Consider the following 24165-nt stretch of genomic DNA (forward strand, 5'->3'; position numbering starts at 1 on the left):
GCCTGGGGACGGCGGCAGAGCTTAAACAGACGCGAGAAAGGGGTGGAGTCGAGGGAAGGGACGTGGTCTCAGGAACAAAGAGGAGGGCGGAGACGGGCTGTCCAGAAGGTTCTGAGATTCCTACGACCCCAGGAAACTTACTTCGGCTCGGGCGCCCTCCCCGACTTGGCGCAGAGCCTATGGGCTCCTGCCGGTGCCCACCCGAATCGCTAAACCCACCGCCGCAGACGACCCCCAGACTACGATGTCCGATCTCCCTGGCCCGCAAGGGGCGGGGTCTTCCTCCGGGGTGTGACCGTCAAATTGAATTTTCCCAATGGGGCACGAGAGTGGGAGGTACCCAACCGAGGATTGGCTGGTGCGTCGGGACGGGGCGGGGCCACGGGGCGCTGGCGCGGCTGGACGGGCAGCTCTCCGCAGAATCCAGGGGACGGTTGCTGAGCGGGCCTGGGACACCGGGTCGCGGCGCCTCCCGCCTGCGCGTGTCTAATCCATCTGCCGGGTCCCGAACAAGCTAAGCCGAGCCTGCGCCAGACGGGTGGGCTGGACTGAGAGGTGGGTGTGCGGACCTCGGGGGGGATCCTGGTGCTCCCCCAACGTGTCCGGGGGTGGAACCCGGATGTCTGGACAGGAGTTCTGGAACGTCCAGACCTAGGAGCCCCCACTCGTCCACGAGAGCTCTAAGCCATGGGATAAAGTTCTGAGACTGTGGGGGGAAGACGCCCACGGATTCCTAAGAGGCTCCACGCCCCACTGGGGCGCTAGTCTTTGGTGGCAGAAACCCTGGGGAAGCTGCCACAGAACCCTGAGGCCCCTCACAATATCCGGCGACCCCAAACTGTGTGACAGAGAACCATGGGATTGCAGAAGGGCAGCGGCAGGGATCTTATAGTCCCGTGGGTGTCCTAGATTAGGCATTAGGGACACCTGTCCCTTAGAAGAAAAGACGTGGGGGGAACCAGAATGTACGCAGAACCTAAGGCTGGTGACCACTGGACAGTCTTGAAGAGGTTTAACCCAGATAGAGTAAGTAGGTAAGAGGCAAGGACCCTAACAGGCAGAGATTGTGGGGCTGATACCTCTGAGCCTACCCTGATGGGAGGAAGAGCAAGCAGTGACTTGAACAGGCAGGGTCCTACACACCCCAACTGTGTGGAGGGGTAACCCCCACCCCCGACCCATGCATGGGATGGGGCGACTTCCCAAGTGACTGTTCTGAAGAGAGGGAAGGGATGATTGAAAGATGAATCAACAGGAGGTGGGGGGTAGTCCTGGGGCCATCTCAGTCACCATACATTAGTAAGCATCCACAGTGTGCCAGACCAGGGGCCCTCAAATTCCAGATAGGCATTACTTAGGGCTACAGGAGGAAGGAGAGATCTGAGCTGGGAGGCTGGGCCAGGATTTAGAGGTCCATTTTGATGAGCAGCAGTAGGGTTCTTGCCCCATCACTGGGGCAAGATGGGGCTCTTGCCCCTGTCACTGAGAGTGTTCTAGGCCCTTGAGGGCACTTTGGAATGGAGCTTCAGAAGCCAGAGATGACCAAGATTTTGATTACATCCTTCTCTGTCCTCTAAGTCTTTGGGTTCCTCCTTGCTTGGTGGCAAATCCTTGGCCCTCTCCAATCCTCTCAGTTTGCCTGAAACCCAGAGGTTGGGCAGGTCAGCTTCTGAAGGCCCTTCCAGGTGGGGAGCTGAATTATCTGTGAACTGGCAGGAGGTGCTGGGTACCTGGACACCCGGCTTCAGGAGGTTGGGACAGGAGAGCTGGCTCCAAGAATTGGAAGACAGTGTACCTTCCTACACCTGGGGGAATGACAGTGGTGGTGGCAGCAAAAACTTGGATATGGGTTCAGCCCACAGCCAGAGGCTGAGCTTACAGAGTGGGTGTGGGCTGAGTAGGCACTGGGCATGGGTGGGTGGGGCAGGAAACTGTGGACACTGGAGTGCACCCCCTGGTGGTGAGCACAGCTTGGGTGGGCCTTGCCGGGCTCCGCCCTCCCTGTTTGAGGCTTTGACAGAATGAGAGTCTATCCCAGGCCACACAGCAGGCTGGTGGCCAAGCTGGCAGGGCTGGAACCAGAGATCTTGGCGCTACCCTGGATTTGGTGAGTTTTCCGGCAAACCACCCTAAGGCAGAGGGCAACTTCCAGCCAGGAGCCATGTTACAGGATGGGACAGCAATGGATGCTCATAGGTTAGAGAGGGAAACTAAGGCACAGAGCCTAAGTGCCTGTGGTTTCTAGAAGCCCCAGCAGGCCTGATTCATGTCTGTCCCCTGCAGAATTCTCTGAGCTGGTGACAGGTGCCACAGGCACTGGGGATCTCACCAGAAAGGAACCAACGGAGCTAGGCGCCAGCGAGATGTCAGACGACGCCTTAGCTGGGCTGGATGAGGGTGCCCTTCGGAAGCTGGTAAGTGGCCCCGTCACCCACTGTGGGGACAGGAAAGCCAAGCCAGAGAGGCAGGGCCAATCCCAGGTACCTCTCAGCTGGCCGAAAGAAGTGATGGGGGAAAGGTCAGGAGGAGGAAGACACAGGAACACGGGTAGGCCAGTTCCATGTGGCTGATGCAGAGGCCCCTGTGGCATGTGCCTGTCGATGCCAGGTGCTGAAGCCTAGTCCCTCCCAGCCCTCCACAGCCACCACCTGTTTAAACAGTAACTGCTGAGGACTCGCCCATGTGCAGCCACAGGTGTGGGGAGGCTGGATCTGCCTCTCCAGAGCAACAGCCAGGGCAGTGCCAAGGCCTGGCAGGGGGCAGGCTGGGCACTGTGTATCCCAAGTCACAGAATAATCACAGCAGCTCTGAAAGCCTGGGCACTGCGACTCAAGAGTTGAAATCACCTGCTCAAGGACACCCATCTAAGAAGGAACTGTGCCAAAATCCCAACCCCATAGTGGGCCATGGGGGACTAGAGTCCTGGGAAAGTCAAGGCCATAAGAGAGAGACAGGCTTTTTGGGCCCTTACGGGTTCTGTGGCTTCTCATCTCATTTTTCTACTGTGGGTCTCAGTTCCTTTACGTGTAACATGGAGGGAGGGAGGGAGGGAGAGGTGTGCACACAAACTCTAGGTCCTAGGGTTGGCATGGGGACAGAATGAGGCATGGACCCAGATCTCGCATGGAGGATTGCTCTTCCTGAGAGTCCGGTCTACCCCCAGGCACAGAGAGGCTGTAGAGCAACGCAGTGGGGCAGGGCTCCTCCCCCAACACCCCCCCCAAAACCAGGCAGCCTGGCCTGGGGGAGGGGCCAGAGGAGCTCCATCTCCCCAGTCCCTGACCCTTGTCCAGGGGGTTAAATTAAAGATTTACCTTACCTAGAGAACAAGTGACCCACTCCACTCCCATGCCTTCCCCTAAAGGCAGAGGCTGGAACCAGCCAGTGTAACCCAGCCACTGGGCAGTGCCCGGCTGCTGCCATGACCTCCCCAAGATACTGTGCCTGTATGTTCTCAGCCCAGTGCATTAGACTCTCTGGGTGTCTGCCTCTCCACTGCCATGGTAAGATGTGTGCAGCCTGGAGGGGATGGGGTTGGGTTTCCAAAGGTGCCCACCAGCTCGACCTCCCCTCAGGATGTCCGAGTCCCAGTGGGGGTCGTAGAGGCAGCGCAGTCCAAAAAGAGAGAATTTCAGGCCAGGTTCCCGAGCATCCTTATCTCAAGGTGTCCACAGTCAGGCTCAGGGCTCTTCCGCCGCCACCTCCCTCTCTCATGCGAGGCTCGGGCGGCGCTGAAAAAGAGTTTGGGAGAAGCTGGAGCAGTGGTTGAAGTCAGCCCACCCACGCCCCCATCTCTGGGAAAGGACATATGGGAACCTGCCTCGGTCTCGGGATCGGTGCAGCTCGAAGCCTTTCCCACCCCGGGAGCGGCTCCTCCAGCCCCCAGCGCCCGCCATTACTGCGCCCCACGCGCCGGCCCGGCCCCCGCCGGCCTCGTGGCAGGAACGGGGGCGTCCCGAGCCGGGCTCCTCCCTCCGGGGCCGGGCCTTATAAGGAAAAGCTGGGGCCACTTCGCCTGCCCTGTGCCCTAGCATCTGGCCGATCTGGGGACGCTGGCAGCAGCTTCCGGCCCCTGCTCCCGCATATTCCTGAGGACTGGACTGGGGGTTGTGCGGAATGGGGGCGCCTGGGGACTGGCATGCCGCGTGCCCTTCCACCACCCGCCGGGACGCCCTCTGCCTCGGTCCCAGGTTCGAGTTCGGGCTCCACCACTCAGCTGGGTGTCCCAGGGACCTCGGGTTTCTTCCCTGTAGATGGGGACACTGAAGCAGGCGGTAGCGGGAGACTTCCGATCTGGCTCCCCCTTCGGCGCCTAGCGCGAGGCCGGGTGGGCGAGGCGAGGGCGGCGCCCCGCGAGGGAGGGCAGTCGCGCAGCCTGCGGGCCTTCAGCGCCCCCTGGCGAGGCCTCGCTCCACTGCCGGCAGGTCCCCTAAGGGCTACTGGGGGAGCTGGGACTGAGAGAACGTCCGGAGAGTCCCCTCCGTTATGCTGTTGGGGAGACAGGCCCAGCGAGACCTCAGGGGCTGCCAGACGTCCCCAGCAGTGAGGGCAGAGAGTACACGGAGAGCCAGCCCTCCAGGGGGAGGAAGCACCCTCTTTCCTCCCGGGAGAATTTCACTGGGCAGTTTCGGAAACCGCCCCATCCCTTTCCCCTTCCCCCTCAGTAGACAATGGCGCTTTGTACTTCCTTCCCTCCTTCCCACAGTCCCCTCCTTACACGGTGGTGGGGCCTGGCAGGGTGGAGCCCAGGACACACAGAGGGAACACTGTGGTCCAACCTTTGCCTCCAAAGGGAAGGGTTGTGCCAGAGGGTGACCAGTGGAATGAGGTTGTCAGTCCCCAGCCTTGCCCACCCACTTTGGGGGATCCGAGGGAGGCTCCCATTTTCCAGATGGGGACACTGAAGCTCCTGGGGTTGTGTCGTAGAGGTGGCTAAGTTCCTATATCAGGCTTTTGTCAGGGGCAAGGACCCCATCTCAGAGCCTGGAGCACTGGGAATGGGGACCTAGGAGACAAAAGGCTAGCACTTGCACCTCTGGACCTCTTTACTCTCTTACTGGAGGGGCTGGGCCCACTGTCCCTTCCAGCCCCCGGTCTCCAAATGTACCACAGGAGGCTCTAAGCCTGAGACTAGCCAGGACAGGGGTGGGGGGGGCCCCGCGGGGGAGCTGGGGAGTGAGCCTCCTTCTTCTCACCTCTGCTATGAGGTCCCCTTAGGCCTCAGAGCATCTCTAGTCCAGGCTAGAGGGGTCTCCAACACAGTGTCAGGGTCCCTGAGGTCCCCACCATGACAAATACCCCAGTAGCAGAGCTATCTTCAGTGTAGGGCAGGCCCTGGAGTCAGAGAAACCTGGGTTCAAATCCTGGCTCAGGTCATTTGACCATAAACAAATCACATCTCCTCCCTGGACCTCAATCTCCTCATCTGTCAAATGGGAATAACACAGTATCTAGGGTTTTTGTGAGTTTAGGACAAGTAGGGGGCTCAGTACAGGGTTCGACCTAGAGGCTCTCCATAAATGTTACTGATGCCTTGGGGTATCCTGCCCTTCCCATTTGCACTCTCCATCTCTCTCCCTCCTCCTGACTGGCTAGAACCAAGTATGGGGATGATGCTTATTGCAATTGCAGCCATGTACAGGAGAGCCCAAGTCACTGTTCCCACCCCCACCCACTGGCAAATAAGAAAACCAAGACAGAGAGTTTCAGGGATGTGCCCCTGATCACCCATCCAGGACTGTATTGGGGCTGGAACCAACTGGAGGCTCTGGCCTGAATTTCAGGGGGCCGCCTCAGGAATGTGGAGCCTGGGGAGCTTTGCCTCCAAGACTCTCCCTGCTCTCTTCAGACAAGGACAAGCTGGCTCATAGCTGAGCTGGGCCAGCCCACACTCCCTGCTGAAAACTGTCTCCACCCCATCCCCACCCTTGCCACCTGGCCTTCCCACTAAGCAGAAGGGAATGATAGGTGGGGGCTAAAAAGGGAGGTGATAGAGGGTTCTTTGGCCCTACTCCGAATGATCTGGGGAGTGGGAAAAGAGGAAATCACCTGCATTTACTGGCTCCCATCTGGTTATCAGACCCACACTGGAGGCTTATCTCTGCCACCATCTTCCTGGGGGATCTGGGGCCAGTCCTCTCTCCCTTGAGCCACGGAGGGTCTGTAGGGGGTGGCTCTACTTGGTGGAGGTGTGGGGGAGGCAACAGGATTGGCTGACTCACTCCAGAGAAGGTGTTCTTTCCTAAACCTGGTTAGACCAGTCACCCCCAATTTCCTGGGAACTGAGGGGCTGAGAACTTGGGAGCGCTGAGAACTGTCACCCAGGGATGCCCTCTCTAAGGCCCTGAGGTGGCCCCTAATGCCAGCTGCCTTATATGTCTAGGGGAGTGGTCCTCCCATTCTGCACCCTGGCTCCTTCAATGGTGGCTAGGGCCAGGCCAGTGCAGTGTGGAGCATAGCCCTCAGCCAGGCAGGACCCCTGAGCACCTGCCCTCAGCTTCCCCATCTATGGATGAGGCAGTCTACCCCCAGCTGGGCTGCGGTGCTTGGTGACTAGACCATGGAAGCCTCTCTTGCTCAGAGGGTGGACTTCAGCAGCCCAGTCACTTTTCCCTCTAGGGACCTTGTTAGTGGCCCACAGGGTGGCCTCCCTCCTCCTGCAAAAGCTCCCTGGCTCTTGGGGGTCTGGGCTCTGATGGGTAGGAATCGAATTGCAGGAAAGAGTGCCTGGCTTGGCACCTGGCACAGGTGGGCGGTTTCTGGCTGTCCACTCACAGTCATGTGCTCTGTGAACCACAATGCATAGTGGGCTCCCCAGGAGCACTGAAACAGGGGGCTGGGTCTACCCCTGAGACTCTGCGTGGGCAGGCAGCCACGTGAAGGGCTTAGGGCAGAGGGAGTGGACACAGGCCACACATTGTGCCCCAGGCAGAGATGTGGGCAGCTGGTGCCAGCCCTCTGCCCCTGGCAGCCAAAATGACCTGCCCCTCGCCCCCGCTGCAGCTGGAGGTCACAGCGGACCTGGCAGAGCGGCGGCGCATCCGCTCAGCCATCCGGGAACTGCAGCGGCAGGAGCTGGAGCGCGAGGAGGAGGCCCTGGCATCCAAGCGCTTCCGTGCCGAGCGGCAGGACAACAAGGAGAACTGGCTGCAGTGAGTAGCGGGGGATGGAACATGCGGGTGAGAGGATGAGTACGTGCCAGGGCTCAGCTCATGCGTGCTGGCAGGCGTGAGCACAAATGTATCTGTGGACTGCATGTGCAGACGGCAGTATGTGCACACAGGCTTCTGGAAAAACAGGGATGTTTGTGGGCATGGAGCATGTACTGATCATGGCATTGTGGCTGTGCTGGTGTAGTCAGCACATCTGAGTATGTGGTATTAGTGCCCACGTCCATGGGCATATGTGTGTCAGTGTGCAGTCAGAGAGTGTGCACAGCCACATGCCCTTCTGCCAAGGTTCTGGGTACTCTGTTCTGGCTCCTACCCTTAGCCCACATCCTCCACGACCTGGCCATGGCAGTGGTGGGTACAGTCATGATGTCTCTGCAGCTCTCAGCAGCGGGAAGCTGAGCAGCGGGCTGCCCTGGCACAGCTGGCAGGGCAGCTGGAGTCCATGAACGATGTGGAGGAGTTGACTGTGCTGGTGAGGCCCAGGCTGGGGCAGGGAATGGGGGCAGGGCAGGTGAAGACCTGGGCCCCGCAGCCCAACTCCCACGGCCTGCCTCTCACCCACAGCTGCGAAGCGCCGGTGAGTATGAGGAGCGGAAGCTGATCCGAGCTGCCATCCGCCGCGTCCGGGCTCAGGAGATTGAGGGTATGTGGCATGTCCTGGCCCCACCCCTGTCCTGCTGTCTGCTGTCCACAGCACCTCCCAACACTCACCTGACACTTGCTCCTTCCCTTCCAGCGGCCACCTTGGCTGGGAGGTTGTACAGCGGGCGTCCCAACAGTGGCTCCAGAGAGGACAGCAAGGGGCGAGTGGCACACAGGCTGGAACAGTGTGAGGTAAGGTGGTTGGGAGGGTGGTCCAGTGTCCTGTGCCCACGGATGCCAGTAGCACAGAGCACCTTGTGTGTCTTTGCTAGGCTGGTATTTGACTGTAAGGGGCCCACCCCTGCCATCCAGCCTGTATTCAGCAGCCAGAGGGATCTCCCAGCAATGCAAATCTGGCCCTGGCACCTCCCCTGCTTCAACCCATCCCAGGGCTGCCCTTCACCCTACACACAGCCCACACCCTTACCTTGGGTTATGGGGCCTGCATGTCAGACATTGATGGGGCACTGTTCACAGCTCTCTTTATTCTCCAGAGAGTGTGGTTGAGAGGTCAGGCCATGCAGTTTCCCTAAGTGGCCAGCAGAGGCCGCTGGGTCCACGGTCCTGGCAGGACCCCATCTCCACTCCAGATGAACCAGGCTGAGGCAAGGGGTCAGGAACCTCGGCTCCAGGGATCTATTAAGGCTCCGGTCCCCAGCAGGTCTCCTGCCATCCCCACCCACTGATATCAGGCCCTGGTTCTCTCTGAACACCTTAGGCTAGGCAGTGCCGAGAGATTGGGAAGTGGGGATCAGAGACTGCCCTAGCGTGCCAGTGCCAGTGCCTGTGCAGGTGTGCCTACAGGAAGCCATGTCCCCGCCGCTCTGCTTTGCATGCCCTGCCCTCGGCACCTGCCAGCCTGGCCCTCGGTGGCGGGAGTGGCACTTGAGGCCTAGGGAGCCTTGATTGTATCCTATGGGTTCCTTGCAGGTGCCAGAGCGAGAGGAACAAGAGCAGCAGGCAGAGGTCTCAAAGCCAACCCCCACCCCTGAAGGCACCAGCCAGGATGTGACCACAGTGACACTCCTGCTGCGGGCCCCTCCTGGGAGCACCTCCCGCTCACCTGCCTCACCCTACAGTTCACCCACCCCTGCCTCTCCCGAGCCTCCACTGGAGCCTGCTGAGGCCCAGTGCCCTACAGCCGAGGTTCCAGGCAGCCCAGAGCCAACTGCCAGCCCACCCAAGACCACCAGCCCTGAGCCTCAGGAGTCTCCAACGCCCCCCAGCACTGAGGGCCAGGTGGCCAACAAGGTGAGTCTAGACGAGGGGCAGGGATGCCGGGCAGGTGAGCGGGTCTGGGAGTCAGGCCTTGCTCATGCCGTGTTTTCCCTTGCAGCTCCTGTCTGGCCGCAAAGAGACCCCTGCTGCCCAGAGTCCCCCCAGAGGCTCCTCTGACACCAAGAGAGCAGGTGAGGATCCCAGCAGGGGTAGTCACAGGCATCTGCTTCCCCTCTCCCAGCCTCCCTTTCCCAGCCTAGAGAATGGGCTCTTGTGCCTGGCAGCTTCAGCTTCCTCAGGTCTAGGCAGTCCCTGACACTGCACCCCACCCCTGAAGTGTCCCCGCCCCCGGCTAGGCCCACCTCCCCCTCCACCCCCATGGCTAGAGGCCTCCCCCGCAGCCTTGAAAAGCAACCAGCCTCAGGCACATTCTTCTCCCCAATAAGGGAGTCTGCCCATCTCCCAGCTGGAGCTGTGGGCAGCACTGGCCAAGGGGCTGTCCCCCCTCCCCATCTGCAGGAAGGATCTTGGCACCCTTCCTCCAGCCTAAGCCTTGCCCAGCCCCCAGGAACGTCCAGATCATCCTAGGGTCGGTGTGGGAGGGGAAGGAGGTGCCTGTAGGAGAGACGAAGCCAAGTGGTGATGCTGGAGTATGAGATCCAGGAGGGGATGGGGAGGCAGGATGGGGGTTGGGTATAGGAAAGGGTGGGAGGCTAGGGAGGTGTACAGGAGAGGATTGAGAGGTGAACCCCTACTATCCCCTGTCTTTTCTCTTTCCTCACATGGCCACCACCCCCTCCCCAACCTGCCAGACCTGGCTAGACCCCGACCCTGCCAACGCTCCCTGTCGGTGCTCAGTCCCCATCAGCCAGCCCAGAACCGAGGTACCACCTATTATCACCCCTTACTAGGTTCTGGACAGACCCAAACCCACCCAGCCGCTGACAGCCCTCCTGTCCCTTCTAGAGTCCACCCCCATTGCCAGCGGATGTTCCTCGTTCCAGCGGGCTGGCTCTGTGCGGGACCGTGTCCACAAGTTCACATCTGATTCTCCTATGGCTGCTAGGCTCCAGGATGGCACACCCCGGGCTGCCCTAGGTCCCCTGACCCCTGCAAGGCTCCTGGGCCCCTCCCTCACCAGCACCACCCCTGCCTCCTCCTCCAGTGGCTCCTCCTCTCGGGGCCCCAGTGACACCTCCTCCCGGTTCAGTAAGGAGCAACTCGGAGTAGCCCAGCCCCTGGCCCAGCTTCAAAGCTGCCCCCAGGAGGAGGGCCCCAGGGGGCGGGGCTTGGCTGCCAGGCCCCTTGAAAACAGAGCAGGGGGGCCTGTGGCACGTTCAGAGGAGCCTGGTGCCCCACTGCCCGTGGCTGTCGGCACTGCCGAGCCAGGGGGCAGTATGAAGACCACATTCACCATCGAGATCAAGGACGGCCGTGGCCAGGCCTCCACAGGCCGGGTGCTGCTGCCCACAGGCAACCAGAGGGCAGGTAGGCCCCCCATTGCCTCCCCACTGGGGATGAGTGCCTTGCAACCGCACCTCTGCATACAGGACAGGTGCTGCGGCCAGGGCTCAGGGTGTCTTCAAAGGGTGTGCTGGGAGCGAGGGCACTGTCAACCTTGGCTGGCACTACCCTCACTCCACCTGATCCTCCTGACCGCCACCTTTCTTCCCACTCAGAACTGACACTGGGGCTGCGGGCGCCCCCGACCCTCCTCAGCACCAGTAGTGGGGGCAAGAGCACCATCACCCGTGTCAACAGTCCTGGGACCCTGACTCGGCTGGGCAGTGTCACTCATGTCACCAGCTTCAGCCATGCCTCCCCCGGTAGCCGAGGAGGTTGCAGCATCAAGGTGAGCCCCTCCTCACCCCACCAGCCTCACAGTCAGTCAGCCTCACATAGATTGCTTCAGGGTGTAGGGCTAGCAGGGTTCCTCTGTTCCTCCCCTACTGCACACACAGAGAAACTGAGGCCCAGAGAGGGAAGGTGGCTGCTCACAGACCACAGCTAGTCAGCGGCAGAGCTAAGGCCAGACCCTAGCGTATCAGCCCCTAAGTGTGTCGGAAGCTTACTCTGTACTGGCATTAAGCTTCCTGCATGCTGATCTCTGATTTTTAGTCCAAAACTGGTTGGTTCATTCCTGGTGAACAGATGGGGAAACTGAGGCTCAGAGAGGGTAGTGAGGGCTTGCTCCCCTCTTCCTGTGGCAGACCCAGTGCCCCTGCACCCACCCACACTGGATGAGGTATAGAGCAGCTCATCTGCTCATCCAAGATCAGCCTGGCCCATTAGGAGATTGGAGATTAGCAATTAGCATCTGCGTCAACCTCCCTGTGGGGGTTGGGCAGAGGCACTGATGGGGGACAGACAAGCAGGGAGGTGCCAATCAGGTGAGGCAGCAGCCTAGCAGGTGCTTGGGAACTGAATACGCAGCACCCTTCCATTATTCATTCCCAAGCCCAGGATCCACTAGCCAGGAGCTCAGCTGGGGAAGAGATTCCCAAGCGGGCCACCTGGCTGCCCAGGTAATGCCCTCTGTGCTGAACCAGGGACTGAACGGGACTTTGGCTGAGGTGAGATGGCTAGAGCCAGCTTTGGGCCTTCTCAGGGGAGACAGGGAGAGAGTGAGGGAAAAAAAAGCACCCTTCCTCCAAAAAAGCAGGATCTAGCTGCCCTCTGACAAGGGATTGTGTAAGGTGGGGTGGGGGGACCAGCTGAGGCCCTTGAGGTGGATGGGAGGTGCCACAGTGAGACCTGGGTCTGACACCACCAACTTGCCTCAGTTTACCCATCTGCAACCAAGGGGGAACAGATGATGTGCCCATAATGTGCTTGCTCAAAGTCTGTGGCTGGATGTGAGCACCATGGGCAGGCCAGAGGGCATTTATCTCAGGCCAAGACCCTTTTTGCAGCAGATCACTCAAAGTCCTGCCTCCCTGTGCCTCCACTCCCCCCATCTGTTCCTGCTGTCAAAAACAGCATGGCATGAGGGTGAAGGAGTGGAGTCCAGCAGACGGGATTCTCACAGCTAATGTACATGGTGGCTCAGATAGGTCCATTTCCTGTTCCCTGCCTCAGTTTCCTCACCTATGGGCGTGGGACCCTGATCTCAGTGATCTTTACACCCATGCAGTCTTACTGTCCTGCAGGCGTATGGTTTCTGCAGGGCTAGGGCCAGGCCTGGCGATCTGTCTGCTTGGGCAGGCCCCCCTCCCCCCTGCCCCTTCCACGGAGGATCCCAGAATAGGTTTCTATTTGGGCTGCAGCTCCAGCTGGCTGGTGGCGGGTGAGGAGGCAGGGGCGGGGCAGGCCCACTGCCCTTGCCTTTGCCCTCGGACCAGCTGCAAAGACTCAGACACTGTCAGCCACAGGCAGCAGCCTCTGCCACTGCCACACCATTACCCCCCATAGAGTCCCCACCAGCACCATGCCAGGGGTACCAGGGCCTGGGCCTGAGCTGGCTGCAGCCCTGGAGGAGCAGTTGGGCCGGGCATTGGAGGAGCTGCAGGTGGTGGCTGAGGCAGGCCGGGCAGCAGTGACCCAGGCAGCCGAGGTAGCTGTGGCCACGGTGGAGCCGCTGGCCCGGGCAGCTGAAGAGCTGCGGGCAGAGAGAGCAGCACTGAGCCGGCGGCTGGATGCACTGAGCAGGCAGGTGGAGGTGCTGAGCCTACGACTGGGGGTCCCACTTGTGTCTGGCCTCGAGCCTGAGCTGGAGCCCAGCGAGCTGCTTTTGGCTGCCGCCGACCCCGAGGCCCTCTTCCAGGCAGCCGAGGATGCTGGGACCCCTGTGGCCCACCCACCTGCCTTCAGCACCCGCCGCCGCTCCTCCACCAGCACTGCCCGCAGCACTAGTCTCGTAAGTCCCTCTGGGTTGGAGGGAGGGGGTGGTTTTGAGTCAGGCTCTGCCTCCGCTGTGACTTTACGTATGTCATCACCTTCTCTGAGCCTCAGTTTACCTATAAAGACTGGGGACTAGGCTGGGCGCGGTGGCTCACGCCTGTAATCCCAGCACTTTGGGAGGCCGAGGCGGGTGGATCACGAGGTCAAGAGATCGAGACCATCCTGGTCAACATGGTGAAACCCCGTCTCTACTAAAAATACAAAAAATCAGCTGGGCATGGTGCCGCGTGCCTGTAATCCCAGCTACTCAGGAGGCTGAGGCAGGAGAATTGCCTGAACCCAGGAGGCGGAGGTTGCGGTGAGCCGAGATCACGCCATTGCACTCCAGCCTGGGTAACAAGAGCAAAACTCTGTCTCAAAAAAAAAAAAAAAAAAAAAAAAAAGACTGGGGACTGGGGCACTAGTGCTCCAAGACTGGGGCAAGAGGGTGCCAGGCTCCAGCCCTGAGGCATGCATGGCAGCTGCCCTGGCAGCCCCTGGCATGGCCCAGGCCCCAGCCCCCGGCTCCACCGCCCTGCACCCTGGCCAGACCAAGCCTCCCTGAAACAGCTGCCACCTCGGCTCTCCTTACCCTTATAGCAGACAGAGAGGCCCTGCCAGGAGAGGAAGGGCCATAATAGTTGGCCTGAGGCCTTGTCTTCAAGGGGCTGGGAGGGCTACAGGGCTGGAGACTCCTTAGAGGATGGTTTCCAATAGGGGCGAGGAAGGGGGAGGTGGTACAGAGGAGAGTTTCAGAGAGGCCTTGGCTCAGGGCAGCCCCAGTCAAACACCTGGTCAGAAGCCTACGGGCCCTGGGCCAGCCCCTTGGCAAGGTGGCAGGGGGATGGGGAGCAACATGTGCTGCCTGGGCACTGGCCCAGGAGGACCCAGGCCTCAGGAACTGGCAGCACAGAGCAGAGCCTGCCTGAGAGGGGGCTGGGAGCAAAGCAGCAAGAAGAACTGAGGTTCAGGAGTTAGACTGCCTTCAGCCCAGGTCCCGGGCCGCTTCGCACTTAGAGAGACTGTGGGCAAGTCAGTCAGCTGCCCTGAGCTCAGTTTTCCCTTCTGTTTTTTTTTGTGGGGGGGGCTTGTTTTGTTTTGTTTTGTTTTAGATATGGTCTTACTCTGTTGCCCAGGCTGGAGTGTAGCTGCTGATCATAGCTCTCTGCAGCCTCGAACTCCTGGACTCAAGTCCCATACTCCTACCTCAGCCTTCTGAGTAGCTGGGATTGCAGGTGCACACCACCATGAGTACCTAATTTTTTTTTTTTTTTTTTTTTTTTGAGACAGAATTTCACTCTTGTTACCTAGGCTGGAGTGCAATGGTGTGATCTCGGCCCACTGCAAACTCCGCCTCCTGGATTCAAGTGATTCTCCTGCCTCAGCCTCCCGAATAGCTGGGACTACAGGCGTGAACCACCATGCCCAGCTAATTTTTGTATTTTTAGTAGAGATGGGGTTTCACCATGTTGACCAGGATGGTCTCGATCTCTTGACCTCGTGATCTACCTGCCTTGGCCTCCCAAAGTGCTGGGATTATAGGTGTGAGCCACCGCACCCAGCCACGTAGTTAATTTTTTATTTTTGTGTTTTGTAGAGATGGGGTCTTGCTCTGTTACCCAGGTTGGTCTCAAACTGCTGGCAACAAGTGATCCTCCCACCTCGGCCTCCCAAAGTGTTGAGATTACAGGCATGAGCCACTGCGCCCGGCCTTTGCTTCTGTTAAATAGGGGCAGTAAAATCCCTAGTGCTTATACAACACTTACTATGGACTGGAAATCATCATTATTACCATCAATTGTATTAATACGATGCTCAGTACATGGAGCCCTACAACAAGGCTGTCCATGCCTCTTTCCTGACGCTGACATGGCCATCCTTGGGTGGGCAGGCTGGCAGGCTAGTGGTTATTTCCAAGGCTGTGCCAGCATGGTGGGTTTCACCCATGCCCCTGCTTAAAGTCCATGCCCTCTCCCCACACTGCAGATGGAACCAGAGCCAGCAGAGCCTCCCTCTGCAGCAGTGGAAGCGGCCAATGGGGCCCAGCAGACCCAAGTGGACAAAGCACCAGAAGGGCGGAGCCCCCTGAGTGCTGAAGAGCTGATGACTATTGAGGATGAAGGAGTCTTGGACAAGATGGTATGGCCAGATCTGGTGGGCTGGGGGTTGGCAGAAGCCAGGGACTAGCAGGCATCAGGTAGGCAATGACGGGCTCTCTATGCAGCTGGATCAGAGCACGGACTTTGAAGAGCGGAAGCTCATCCGGGCCGCACTTCGTGAGCTCCGACAAAGGAAGAGAGGTAGAGAGCCAGTTGCCCTACCCTAGATCCAGCTGCCTCACTCCCCAGCTGCTCCCCTCATACTGTGGGGTCCATTTGTGGACACTCCAGCTCAGTGGCTGCCCTACCCAGCTTCTCCTTCTCCAGACCCAGCAGTTCCCTTGCCTACTCCCTGCTGGATCCAGCTGATCCCTTCCCTAGCTGCTTCTCTCCTGTTGGCAACCCCAGTTATTCTCCCCAACCAGCTTCTCTTCTCCTTCCTAGACCCAGTTACTCCCTCCCTCAGCTACTCTCTCCTTGGATCCAGTTGCTTCTCCAAGTACTGTCAACGACTCCTTCCTTGAATCCAGATACTCCTTCTCCCAGCTGCTCCTCTCCCTAAAGTCCACTGATGGCCATCTTAGCCTCTGCCCATCCAGCTTCCCCTTTCCTGGACACAGCAACTTCCTCCCTCATATAGTTCTTCCCTGGACACTTCTATTCATTCCCTTAGATTCTGGGTTCAATTGCTTCCCTCTCAAGTACTCTTAGTTAGCTGCTTCTGCCAGGGCCCACTGATGGCCACCCCAGCCTCTATCTCTACCCACCTACTTCAATTTTAAGCCCAGCTAACCCCCTTCATCAGCTTCTCTCCCAGCTACTCTTCCCCTGGATCAAATTGCTTCTCAGATCCCATCAGTTGCTCCCTTCCTGGATCTAGATATTTCTGTGTCCAGCTGCTCTTCTCCTGCAACCAAAGACCCACTGATGGCCCACTCAGCTACTTCCTCACCCAGCTTCTCCTTCCTTGGACTCAGCTGCTGCCTCACTAGATCTAAATACCCGCTCCTGACTCAGCTACTCATGCCCATAGAAACTCCCTTCTTAGATCTTTACCTCTTTGAGTTTAGCTATTCTCTAGTTTCTACCTGAGTCCATCAGCCCCTTCCCACACTCCATTCCCTGGCACCTCACCCCAGCTGCTCCTAGAGAGGCCCTTGTTACCTGTGTCATTAATGTTTCTAACAAGCCACCCTCCCCCCCATCTTGTGTGTCCCAATGCATCTGTGCATCTGTGCTGTGTGGGCGTTGGTGGCCCTTTGCACATGCATGGGGCATCCCTGCCCAGACCAGCGGGACAAGGAGCGGGAACGGCGGCTGCAGGAGGCACGGGCCCGGCCAGGGGAGGGCCGTGGCAACACAGCCACTGAGACCACCACGAGGCACAGCCAGCGGGCGGCTGATGGCTCTACTGTCAGCACTGTTACCAAGACTGAGCGGCTCGTCCACTCCAGTAAGAGGCCAAGTGGGGCCCAGGGCTCAGGGTGGGAACACATCCTCCCCCAGCCCCCTGTGCCTTTCACATCCTTCTCATCCCCTGCCCCTGCAGATGATGGCACACGGACGGCCCGCACCACCACAGTGGAGTCGAGTTTCGTGAGGCGCTCGGAGAGTAAGACCACCTGGCGTCGTCCTGTGCCTGCCTGCCTGCCCGCCCACCTCCTCCAGCTCTTCCTTGAGCTCTCTCTTCGTGTCTTCAGCTGTGCCGTCACTTTCTCTTCTCTGCCTGCAGCTATCATCGTCCCTCCACACAGCCTCTCATCCCATCTCCTGATGTGCAGCCCAGGCCCTCACCTGGTGCCCCTTCCCTTTTTTTGCAGATGGCAGTGGCAGCAGCACCATGGTGCAAACCAAGACCTTCTCTTCTTCCTCCTCATCCAAGAAGATGGGCAGGTGAGCACCAGCACCCACCACCCGACCACAGAGGGGTCAGTGCCACAGGGGACATAACTGCAAAACCCATTTTACAGAGGGGTAGGCTGGGTGCAGTGGCTCTCACCTGTAATCCCACCGCTTTGGGAGGCCAAGGCTTGAACCTGGGAGGCAGAGGTTTCAGTGAGCTGAGATCGCTCTACTGTATCCAGCCTGGGCAACAGCACAAGACTTAGTCTCAAAAATAAATAAATAAATAAAACAGAGGGGTAGCCTGGGATGCTGGGAGGTAATAGGTCTACAGCCAGGGAGGGGCCAAGTGAGAGTTAAGGATCCTGCTCACTTTGGGATCTCACTTAATTCTCAACCACACCATAGGAAAGGTGGATGCTCAGGGAGGCCAGTGAGTTGCTTAGGGCTCATTTCTGAGTGGCCGCAATAGCGCTGAACCCTTAGAGAGGGCTACTTACCACACTGAGCTGCCTGGTGGCACTACCACTTCCCAGTGTCTGCAAACCATGTCCCAGGTAACAGAGCACCTTTATACCTTAGCTCCATGAGGCAGGAGGGCACCCCCATGTAACAGAGGCTATTGGGGATGGCAGAAAGCAGAGACAGGGTCAGAATCCAGGATGGGAGCCCAAGGGGTCCAGGCACTCTTGAGTCAGAGAGACTGTTCAAGTTCTAGCCCCGCCCATCACGTCCTCTGAAATCTTAGGCAAGTTGCTGCCAGGGGCCTCGGTTTCCTCACCTTTAGTGGAATTGGTCAGGCCCCTCCCTCCTTGTGAAGTTTAAAATGGCACACAGGAAAGGATCAACAGAGATGAATTACTATTATTATTACTATTATTATGTTGGTATTATGTTTAATAAAAAAAAATACTATTTTTATTAGCGGATAGTGCTCAGAAGCTAAACTCCCCTGTAACTTGGTACAATGAGCCTTCTCAGAGAACTCCTCGTGCGGGAGGAAGGCCAGGGCGGAAACCTGTTGAAAACCTTGCTGTCATTTGAACCTCTGTACTTCCCTGTAAAATGGGTGAGATAGGGACGCCTCCCTCCCCGGCCGGCGTTTGTGGCAGTGGAGATACTCATGTGCCACAAGAGCCCCCTCCTGAGTGGTGGCCCAGGCTGGGGAGCAGCCCTCCTCTCCCTGCCTAACATGTGCCTCCCCAACCCCTAGCATCTTCGACCGCGAGGACCAGGCCAGCCCGCGGGCCGGCAGCCTGGCAGCCCTCGAGAAACGCCAGGCCGAGAAGAAGAAAGAGCTGATGAAGGCGCAGAGTCTGCCCAAGACCTCAGCCTCCCAGGCGCGCAAGGCCATGATTGAGAAGCTGGAGAAGGAGGGCGCGGCCTGGTGAGCTGCGGAAAGGGTCTGGCACTGGGGGGCGGGGCTTGATGGGCAGTGGGGGCGGGGCTTGGCCGGGCAGAGACGGGAAGAATGCGCCGCTAGATCTGTGGTGCAAAGGCCCGAAGGTCATGGAAGGCGGGGCCTGGGATCTGCTCGGTGGGCCCACCAAGGCAGCACCTCTTATAGTCGTGTGACTTGGTCCTGACACCGTCCCTGCAGCAGCCCTGGCGGACCCCGCGCAGCCGTGCAGCGATCCACCAGCTTCGGTGTCCCCAACGCCAACAGCATCAAGCAGATGCTGCTGGACTGGTGCCGAGCCAAGACGCGCGGCTACGAGGTGAGCCCCGGGAGGTCAGGGGGCCTGGAGGCCTCCTCAGACCCAGCTCAGCGCCTCCTCCTTAGCAGAGCTCCTTTTATTCCCCAGTAACTTTCCGCCACTGTGTGGCCTCACAGGGAACATGGAAAGCCTCTTAAAGTGAGGAAACTGAGGCTGAAAGAGGACACAAGACAAGCCCTAATTCCAGAATCAGTGATGAAGTGACAGGGCCTCTTGGGTGGTGAGCAGGGTTCAAGGCCAGATCCCACTCTTTGGAGTCCCCTCTTTGTTGCTGTGTAGGAGACCCTGAGTCAATTTCTCTAACTGAGGGAAGGATTGATGAGGCATGACCATGATCTTAGCTGGGTGGCACTGGGCCCCTCGGTAGCTCTGTCCCTGAAATCACAAACATGGGAGTTGACAGACTGACGGAGGAGGCGTGTGCTCTAACTATTCACTCGTTGTGCAGCCTTGGGCAAGTGACAGGGCCTCTCTGTGCCCAGTGCCCTATGTCTGGAATACCAGAATGCCGAGGGGTAGGCAGCAGGGGGAGTTGCCCGCAGGGTCCTGACCAGTCCTCCTATGGCTTACAGCACGTGGACATCCAGAACTTCTCCTCCAGCTGGAGTGACGGGATGGCCTTCTGTGCCCTGGTGCACAACTTCTTCCCTGAGGCCTTCGACTATGGGCAGCTTAGCCCTCAGAACCGACGCCAGAACTTCGAGGTGGCCTTCTCGTCTGCGGAGTAAGTGTGGGCCCTGGCCCTGCTCGTGTTGCTGTGCATCTGGGGCTGGACATCAGGGCCAGGCCCAGTTGCCCTGAGAACCCCTGGAGCAGGCTGGCCACATTGTCAGTCAGTGGCTGAGACCCCCTTGCCCAGAGAGTCCCCGTCCTTCTCATCCCCACCCACCCTCTGCTGAGCGTGCCAGGTACCCACCGGAACGAAGGAGCCACAGGCCGGCCTACCAGCCCGGGCCGAGGCCCACCAGGTGGCCCTGTCCATATCCCCTCCATCCTCCCTCTGCCCCCTTCTCCCTTTCTCTGTCCTGCTCTCCTCCCACTGTCACCAGAGCTTCCTGCTCCCACGGGATCCCGGCTGGAGATTCCAAAAGGAGGCTCCTGGCCCGGGCACCGTGCCCGCCCAGCCTATATAGTCCTGCCAGAGGCTTATATAGGACCTCAGCAAGCCCTCCACTTTGGAATCGTTGCCCCGTCTGCTCACCTCACCCTCAGCACCCTTCTCCATCTGTCTCCCCTTCTCTCCCCTTCTCTTTCTGGTTTCCCTCAAATTTCTTCCTTCTCCTCCTCCTCCCCCTCCTCCCCCCACCTCCTCTCACGCCTCCCTCACCCCCTCTCCTCGGGGCACAGCGCTCCTCTCAAACCTTGGTGCCAACACCATCGCCCCCACCCTGCGTTCCCGCTTGTCCCTAGAGTTCTCTGCACCTGTGACTGGTTTGGCCCCACCCCTGTCTGCATTGCACACCATTAGTGACGGGTAGTGAGCGGCACATCCACAGTGGGGAGGTGGCATGCGGGGGGCTGGCAGACTGCAGCACTGGAGACATAACTGAACTCATGTCTCTGTGTGTGTGTGTGTATGTGTGTATCTCTCTGTTTCCTCCCCTCTCTCTTCTCTGCCTCTTCCCTCTGTTCCCCACCCGGGGCCCTGGCCTCCTGCCCCCGTCCCCCACCCCTTCCTGGCCCCCTACCCTCCCCAGGACCCATGCGGACTGCCCGCAGCTCCTGGATACAGAGGACATGGTGCGGCTTCGAGAGCCTGACTGGAAGTGCGTGTACACGTACATCCAGGAGTTCTACCGCTGTCTGGTCCAGAAGGGGCTGGTAAAAACCAAAAAGTCCTAACCCCTGTTTGGGGCCCCACGGTGAGAAACGCCGCCTCTCCCACTTGCCCCGTTTCACGAGAATCTGCTCAGCAAGACACAGAGAGGGTCCCGGGAGGCGGGTGGGGGAAGTAAAGGGGGTATTTAGTCAAACCAGAGGAGCCAGACATGGCCCTGTCTTCTGGTAGTTCAGGGTCCAGCAGGCAAAACCATTCCAAATGGGCAGTGATGATGTAGGTGAGCAGCACTGTGATGGGGAAGCCCCAGGGAGGCGCCTGACCCGGGCTGCAGGTCTGGGACCCGAATCTGAAAAAAGTGCAAACTAAGCTGGGATCTGAACAAGTTCAGGCTAAAGGAGGGAGAGGGAGTTCCGGGGAGAGGGATCAGCCTAGCCTTAGCAGGGCAAGAGAGCTGGAGAGTGCAGCACACAAGGAAGGGAAGAAACTTGAGTCTGGATGTGAGGAAGGAGGAGGGGTCCACAGTAAGAAGTTTGACCTTCAGGCCAGGCACCTTGGCTCACCTCTGAAATCCCAGCCCTTTGGGAGGCCGAGGCAGGTGAATCACAAGGTCAGGAGTTTGAGATCAGCCTAACCAACATGGTGAAACCCCACCTCTACTAAAAATACAAAAATTAGCTGGGTGTGGTGGTACATGCCTGTAATCCCAGTTGCTCAGGAGGCTGAGGCAGAAGAATCACTTGAACCTGGGAGGCAGAGGTCGCAGGGAGCCAAGATCATGCCACTGCACTCCAGCCTGGGCAACAAAGCGAGACTCCATCTCAATTAAAAAAAAAAAAAGTTTGACCTTCCTCCAGAGGACAATAGGAGTTATAAAGGGTTTCCAAACAGTGGATGGATGTGGTCAGAACAGCATTCTAGAACAGTCCTTGGATGAGGCTTGTACAAGAGATGGGATGGACTAGATGGCTGGAATAGCTTAAGAGCTAGAAGGCCAGGCTTCCCAATAGATCTGGTTTGGAGAGAGAGAGGGAAAGTCAAGAAGTCGGCCAGGCTCCTATGTGGGCACTGGGGAGTTGGTGGTGCTGTACTCCAAAGTGGGGAACTCAGGAGCATGTCCAGTTCAACAGGAAGATGTTTCTGGCTGGGGATTCTGGATCCTAAGCCAGCTGTGGCATCTCCTCTCTGGTCACCTTACCTCAGTATCAAAGTAGAGAATTCAGATCCTGAACCAACTGCCCATTACAGACAAGGAACTCAGAGAGAGAGAGGTGGGCTAAGACTGTCCTGGGGAAGAAACTTGAGTCTGGATGTGAGGAAGAAGGAGGGGTCCGCAGTAAGAAGTCTGACCTTCAAACTTCTTACTCTGGGAGTAGGAGGGAGAGGGAAGATGGTTAGGTCAGAGCTGGGGCCAGAAACTGGGACTCCAGCCTCCTCACTTAGTGACTGTTTTCCTTGCCCCATCACTGCATTCCTGCCCATTTTGTAGAGAGGATTAAACATAGAGGCCAGAAGGAGCAAGGGGATTGCCTGAAGGAATGTAAGTCAGTGACAGGTAGGGGCACACTCAGATGCCCCTCGGGGCCTGGAGCCATTGTGGGGAGCAGTCCACATGTGCACACACACACTCAGAGGAGGAGTGCAGGTGAGGGGAGGATGGGCTTGGTACTATCTCCAGGTCATATATGGACTTAGGAGCTGCTGCCCAGCAAGCCAGCTTGGAGGGAGAGGGGCCCAGCCCAGCTCTGATCCAGTTGGAAAGTGTGACTCAGCCGTGCTGTTGCTCAAGTTGCCTGGTGTTTGGCCTGTCACTGGGGCAGCCCGAGCCCTGAGCCCTGAGCCCTGAGCCGTGCGTGAGCCCCAGTGTAAACAATGGCTTTATAAGGTCTCCAGGGAAGGGAGTGGGGGTGGGAGGGAGCACCAGGTTGGAGAGGGAGATCGGGATCTCCGGGACGAAAGTCACAGCTGGAAGAAGCCTCTGCCTCATGGTATAGCTCAGGAAACAAGCCCGGTCTGGGGTAGGGATGACTCCAGGGGCACGTGGCACATCAGCAGCAGACCCAGAACCCTTTCATTCATCTTAAGTTCTTCTAAGGTCTCAAATGAGGTAGGGAATGACTGTCCTATTCTAGAAAGGGGGAAACTGAGTCATAGAACAGGGCCTTATCTAGCACCCACAACTGGTTAGGGATAGAATCTAGACTAAACCAGAGGTGTCCTGCCTCCCGGGTTTCTTCCTTGAAGGAGTCCAGATGAGCTGGGACTAGGCCCAGCCCTACCACAGTTCTGAGTTTGTCCATAAGGGCACAAAATGGGAGGTGGTCTTGGGTTCTCGGGCATCTTGAGAATAAGGGGCAATTCTTGCTATTATGCCTTCTCCGCTATAGGAAACTCATTCAGCAACACGGACTGAATGCTTGCTATGTGCTAGGCATGGCAGATAGGAGAGAGCAAACAGGGATCAAGGCAGAAAAGGTCTTGCTCGGGGGGTTGCGGGACAGGGGAAAGGAGCCAGAGAACAGACTCCAGCTTCAGAGCCCTGGGGCTGTCAGTTGCTTAATAGGCACAACCCACTCACCCCAGAGTGGGGAAGAGGCTTTGCCAACATCCAGAGCTGGAGGCCTGGGTCTCATGTGGCCCAGCCTGCACTTACTAAGTTGTGAGGCTTGAAACAAATGGGTCTTCTGCCCTGTGACTCAGTTTCCTTATCTGTGAAGGGCAGCTAACATTCTGAAGAATGGCCAGAAGGGTGGTCCCACCCCTGAGCATGGGGTAGATGGTCCATTGGTATTGGTTGGGATCCTCATCTGCCTCCCCTGCTCTACCCAAGGCAGGTGATAAGGGTTAGAGAACCCCTCTGCCACCCACACACTCCCTGGCCTCCATCTCTAGCAGCAGGGTTATCCCCACCCCCCTTCAAAGAACAGGGGTCCCTGGGACACTCAGCAAGAAGTACCAGTTCAAGCAGCTAGCAAACAATAATCAGGGGACCATAGGATCGCTAGAGTGAGACCTGTCCATAGAGAAAGATTGTCCAGTGATGAAGCCCATCTGGGTGCAAAGACCCAGCGGAGAGGCTTCTACCAACTGGAGTGCGCCAGTGAGTGTGAGCAGAAGCAGGGCTCCAGGGAGAACGTGGGCAGGGTTTGGATCCAGCCCCTCCCCAGGGTTGGAGGAAACAGACCCAGGACCTGCCTGGTTTGGGTGGATGAAGCCAGGGGATTCCTGCCTTCCTGGGTTTTCCCTGTCTGGAGTTTATGAAAGACTAGCAGGCAATGCGGCAATAAAAAAGAACTTGGGGTAGGGGGGTGCCACAAGAAGCGGGGCCGGCGCTGACATCCATCCCCATGCCCCCTTCCTGCAGGATGCTGGTGGACTGCGTGCCCCTCGTGGAGGTGGAGGACATGATGATCATGGGCAAGAAGCCCGACCCCAAGTGTGTCTTCACCTACGTGCAGTCGCTCTACAACCACCTGCGGCGCCACGAACTGCGCCTGCGCGGCAAGAATGTCTAGCCTCCCCGCCCGCACGGCCCGCCAGTGGCAAGCTGCTTCCCCCACCCTCCGGGCACCGATCCCTCCCTGTGCGCCTGCCCACCGCTGCCCTGTCTGTCGCGACACCCTCCTCTCACATACACACGCAACGTTTTGATAAATTATTGGTTTTCAACGATCCTGACCCCTCCCTGCGTCTCCTCGGGGTGGAAGGGGGTTTGAACCGAAGGCAGTTCGGCAAGGTCTCCGACTGCAGCAGCCAGACATTTGGGGATGCGGGGGTCCTCAGCGGTTCCACTTCCGACCTCCTACTCCACCCGCCCG

General features: G+C 58.5%; 1 protein-coding gene across 6 annotated transcripts; it reads left to right on the plus strand.

Annotated features, from left to right (window-relative positions):
- Nucleotides 1-398: 398 nt before the first annotated feature.
- SMTN (smoothelin) lies at nucleotides 399-24019 on the plus strand. Of its 6 annotated transcripts, XM_032256927.1 has the most exons (21): nucleotides 400-555; nucleotides 2284-2414; nucleotides 7003-7151; nucleotides 7551-7644; nucleotides 7737-7815; nucleotides 7909-8006; nucleotides 8745-9065; nucleotides 9151-9223; nucleotides 9845-9916; nucleotides 9999-10520; nucleotides 10712-10884; nucleotides 14898-15050; nucleotides 15136-15211; nucleotides 16299-16463; nucleotides 16560-16622; nucleotides 16831-16903; nucleotides 18066-18239; nucleotides 18453-18570; nucleotides 19143-19294; nucleotides 20268-20432; nucleotides 23712-24019. In XM_032256927.1, exons 2-20 carry the CDS (start codon nucleotides 2364-2366, stop codon nucleotides 20410-20412), a joined length of 2751 nt encoding a protein of 916 aa, XP_032112818.1. In that variant the 5' UTR covers nucleotides 400-555; nucleotides 2284-2363; the 3' UTR covers nucleotides 20413-20432; nucleotides 23712-24019. The 6 variants fall into 6 exon arrangements, with proteins under 6 accessions (XP_032112816.1, XP_032112818.1, XP_032112821.1 ...); XM_032256925.1 differs by lacking the exon at nucleotides 20268-20432 and having other exon boundaries at nucleotides 399-555; XM_032256930.1 differs by lacking the exon at nucleotides 20268-20432 and having other exon boundaries at nucleotides 7492-7644.
- Nucleotides 24020-24165: the final 146 nt, after the last annotated feature.

Source organism: Sapajus apella, unplaced genomic scaffold (assembly GCF_009761245.1).
Source record: "Sapajus apella isolate SASKATOON/1434 unplaced genomic scaffold, GSC_monkey_1.0 scaffold95, whole genome shotgun sequence".
Taxonomy (NCBI): Eukaryota; Metazoa; Chordata; class Mammalia; order Primates; family Cebidae; genus Sapajus; species Sapajus apella.

Coding starts and splice junctions, on each gene's coding strand:
- SMTN (XM_032256925.1), top strand. CDS start 2,364: ATGTCAGACGACGCCTTAGCTGGGCTGGATGAGGGTGCCCTTCGGAAG. Junction 7,152..7,550: donor AACAAGGAGAACTGGCTGCA/GTGAGTAGCGGG, acceptor ATGTCTCTGCAG/CTCTCAGCAGCGGGAAGCTG. Junction 7,816..7,908: donor CCGGGCTCAGGAGATTGAGG/GTATGTGGCATG, acceptor CTTCCCTTCCAG/CGGCCACCTTGGCTGGGAGG.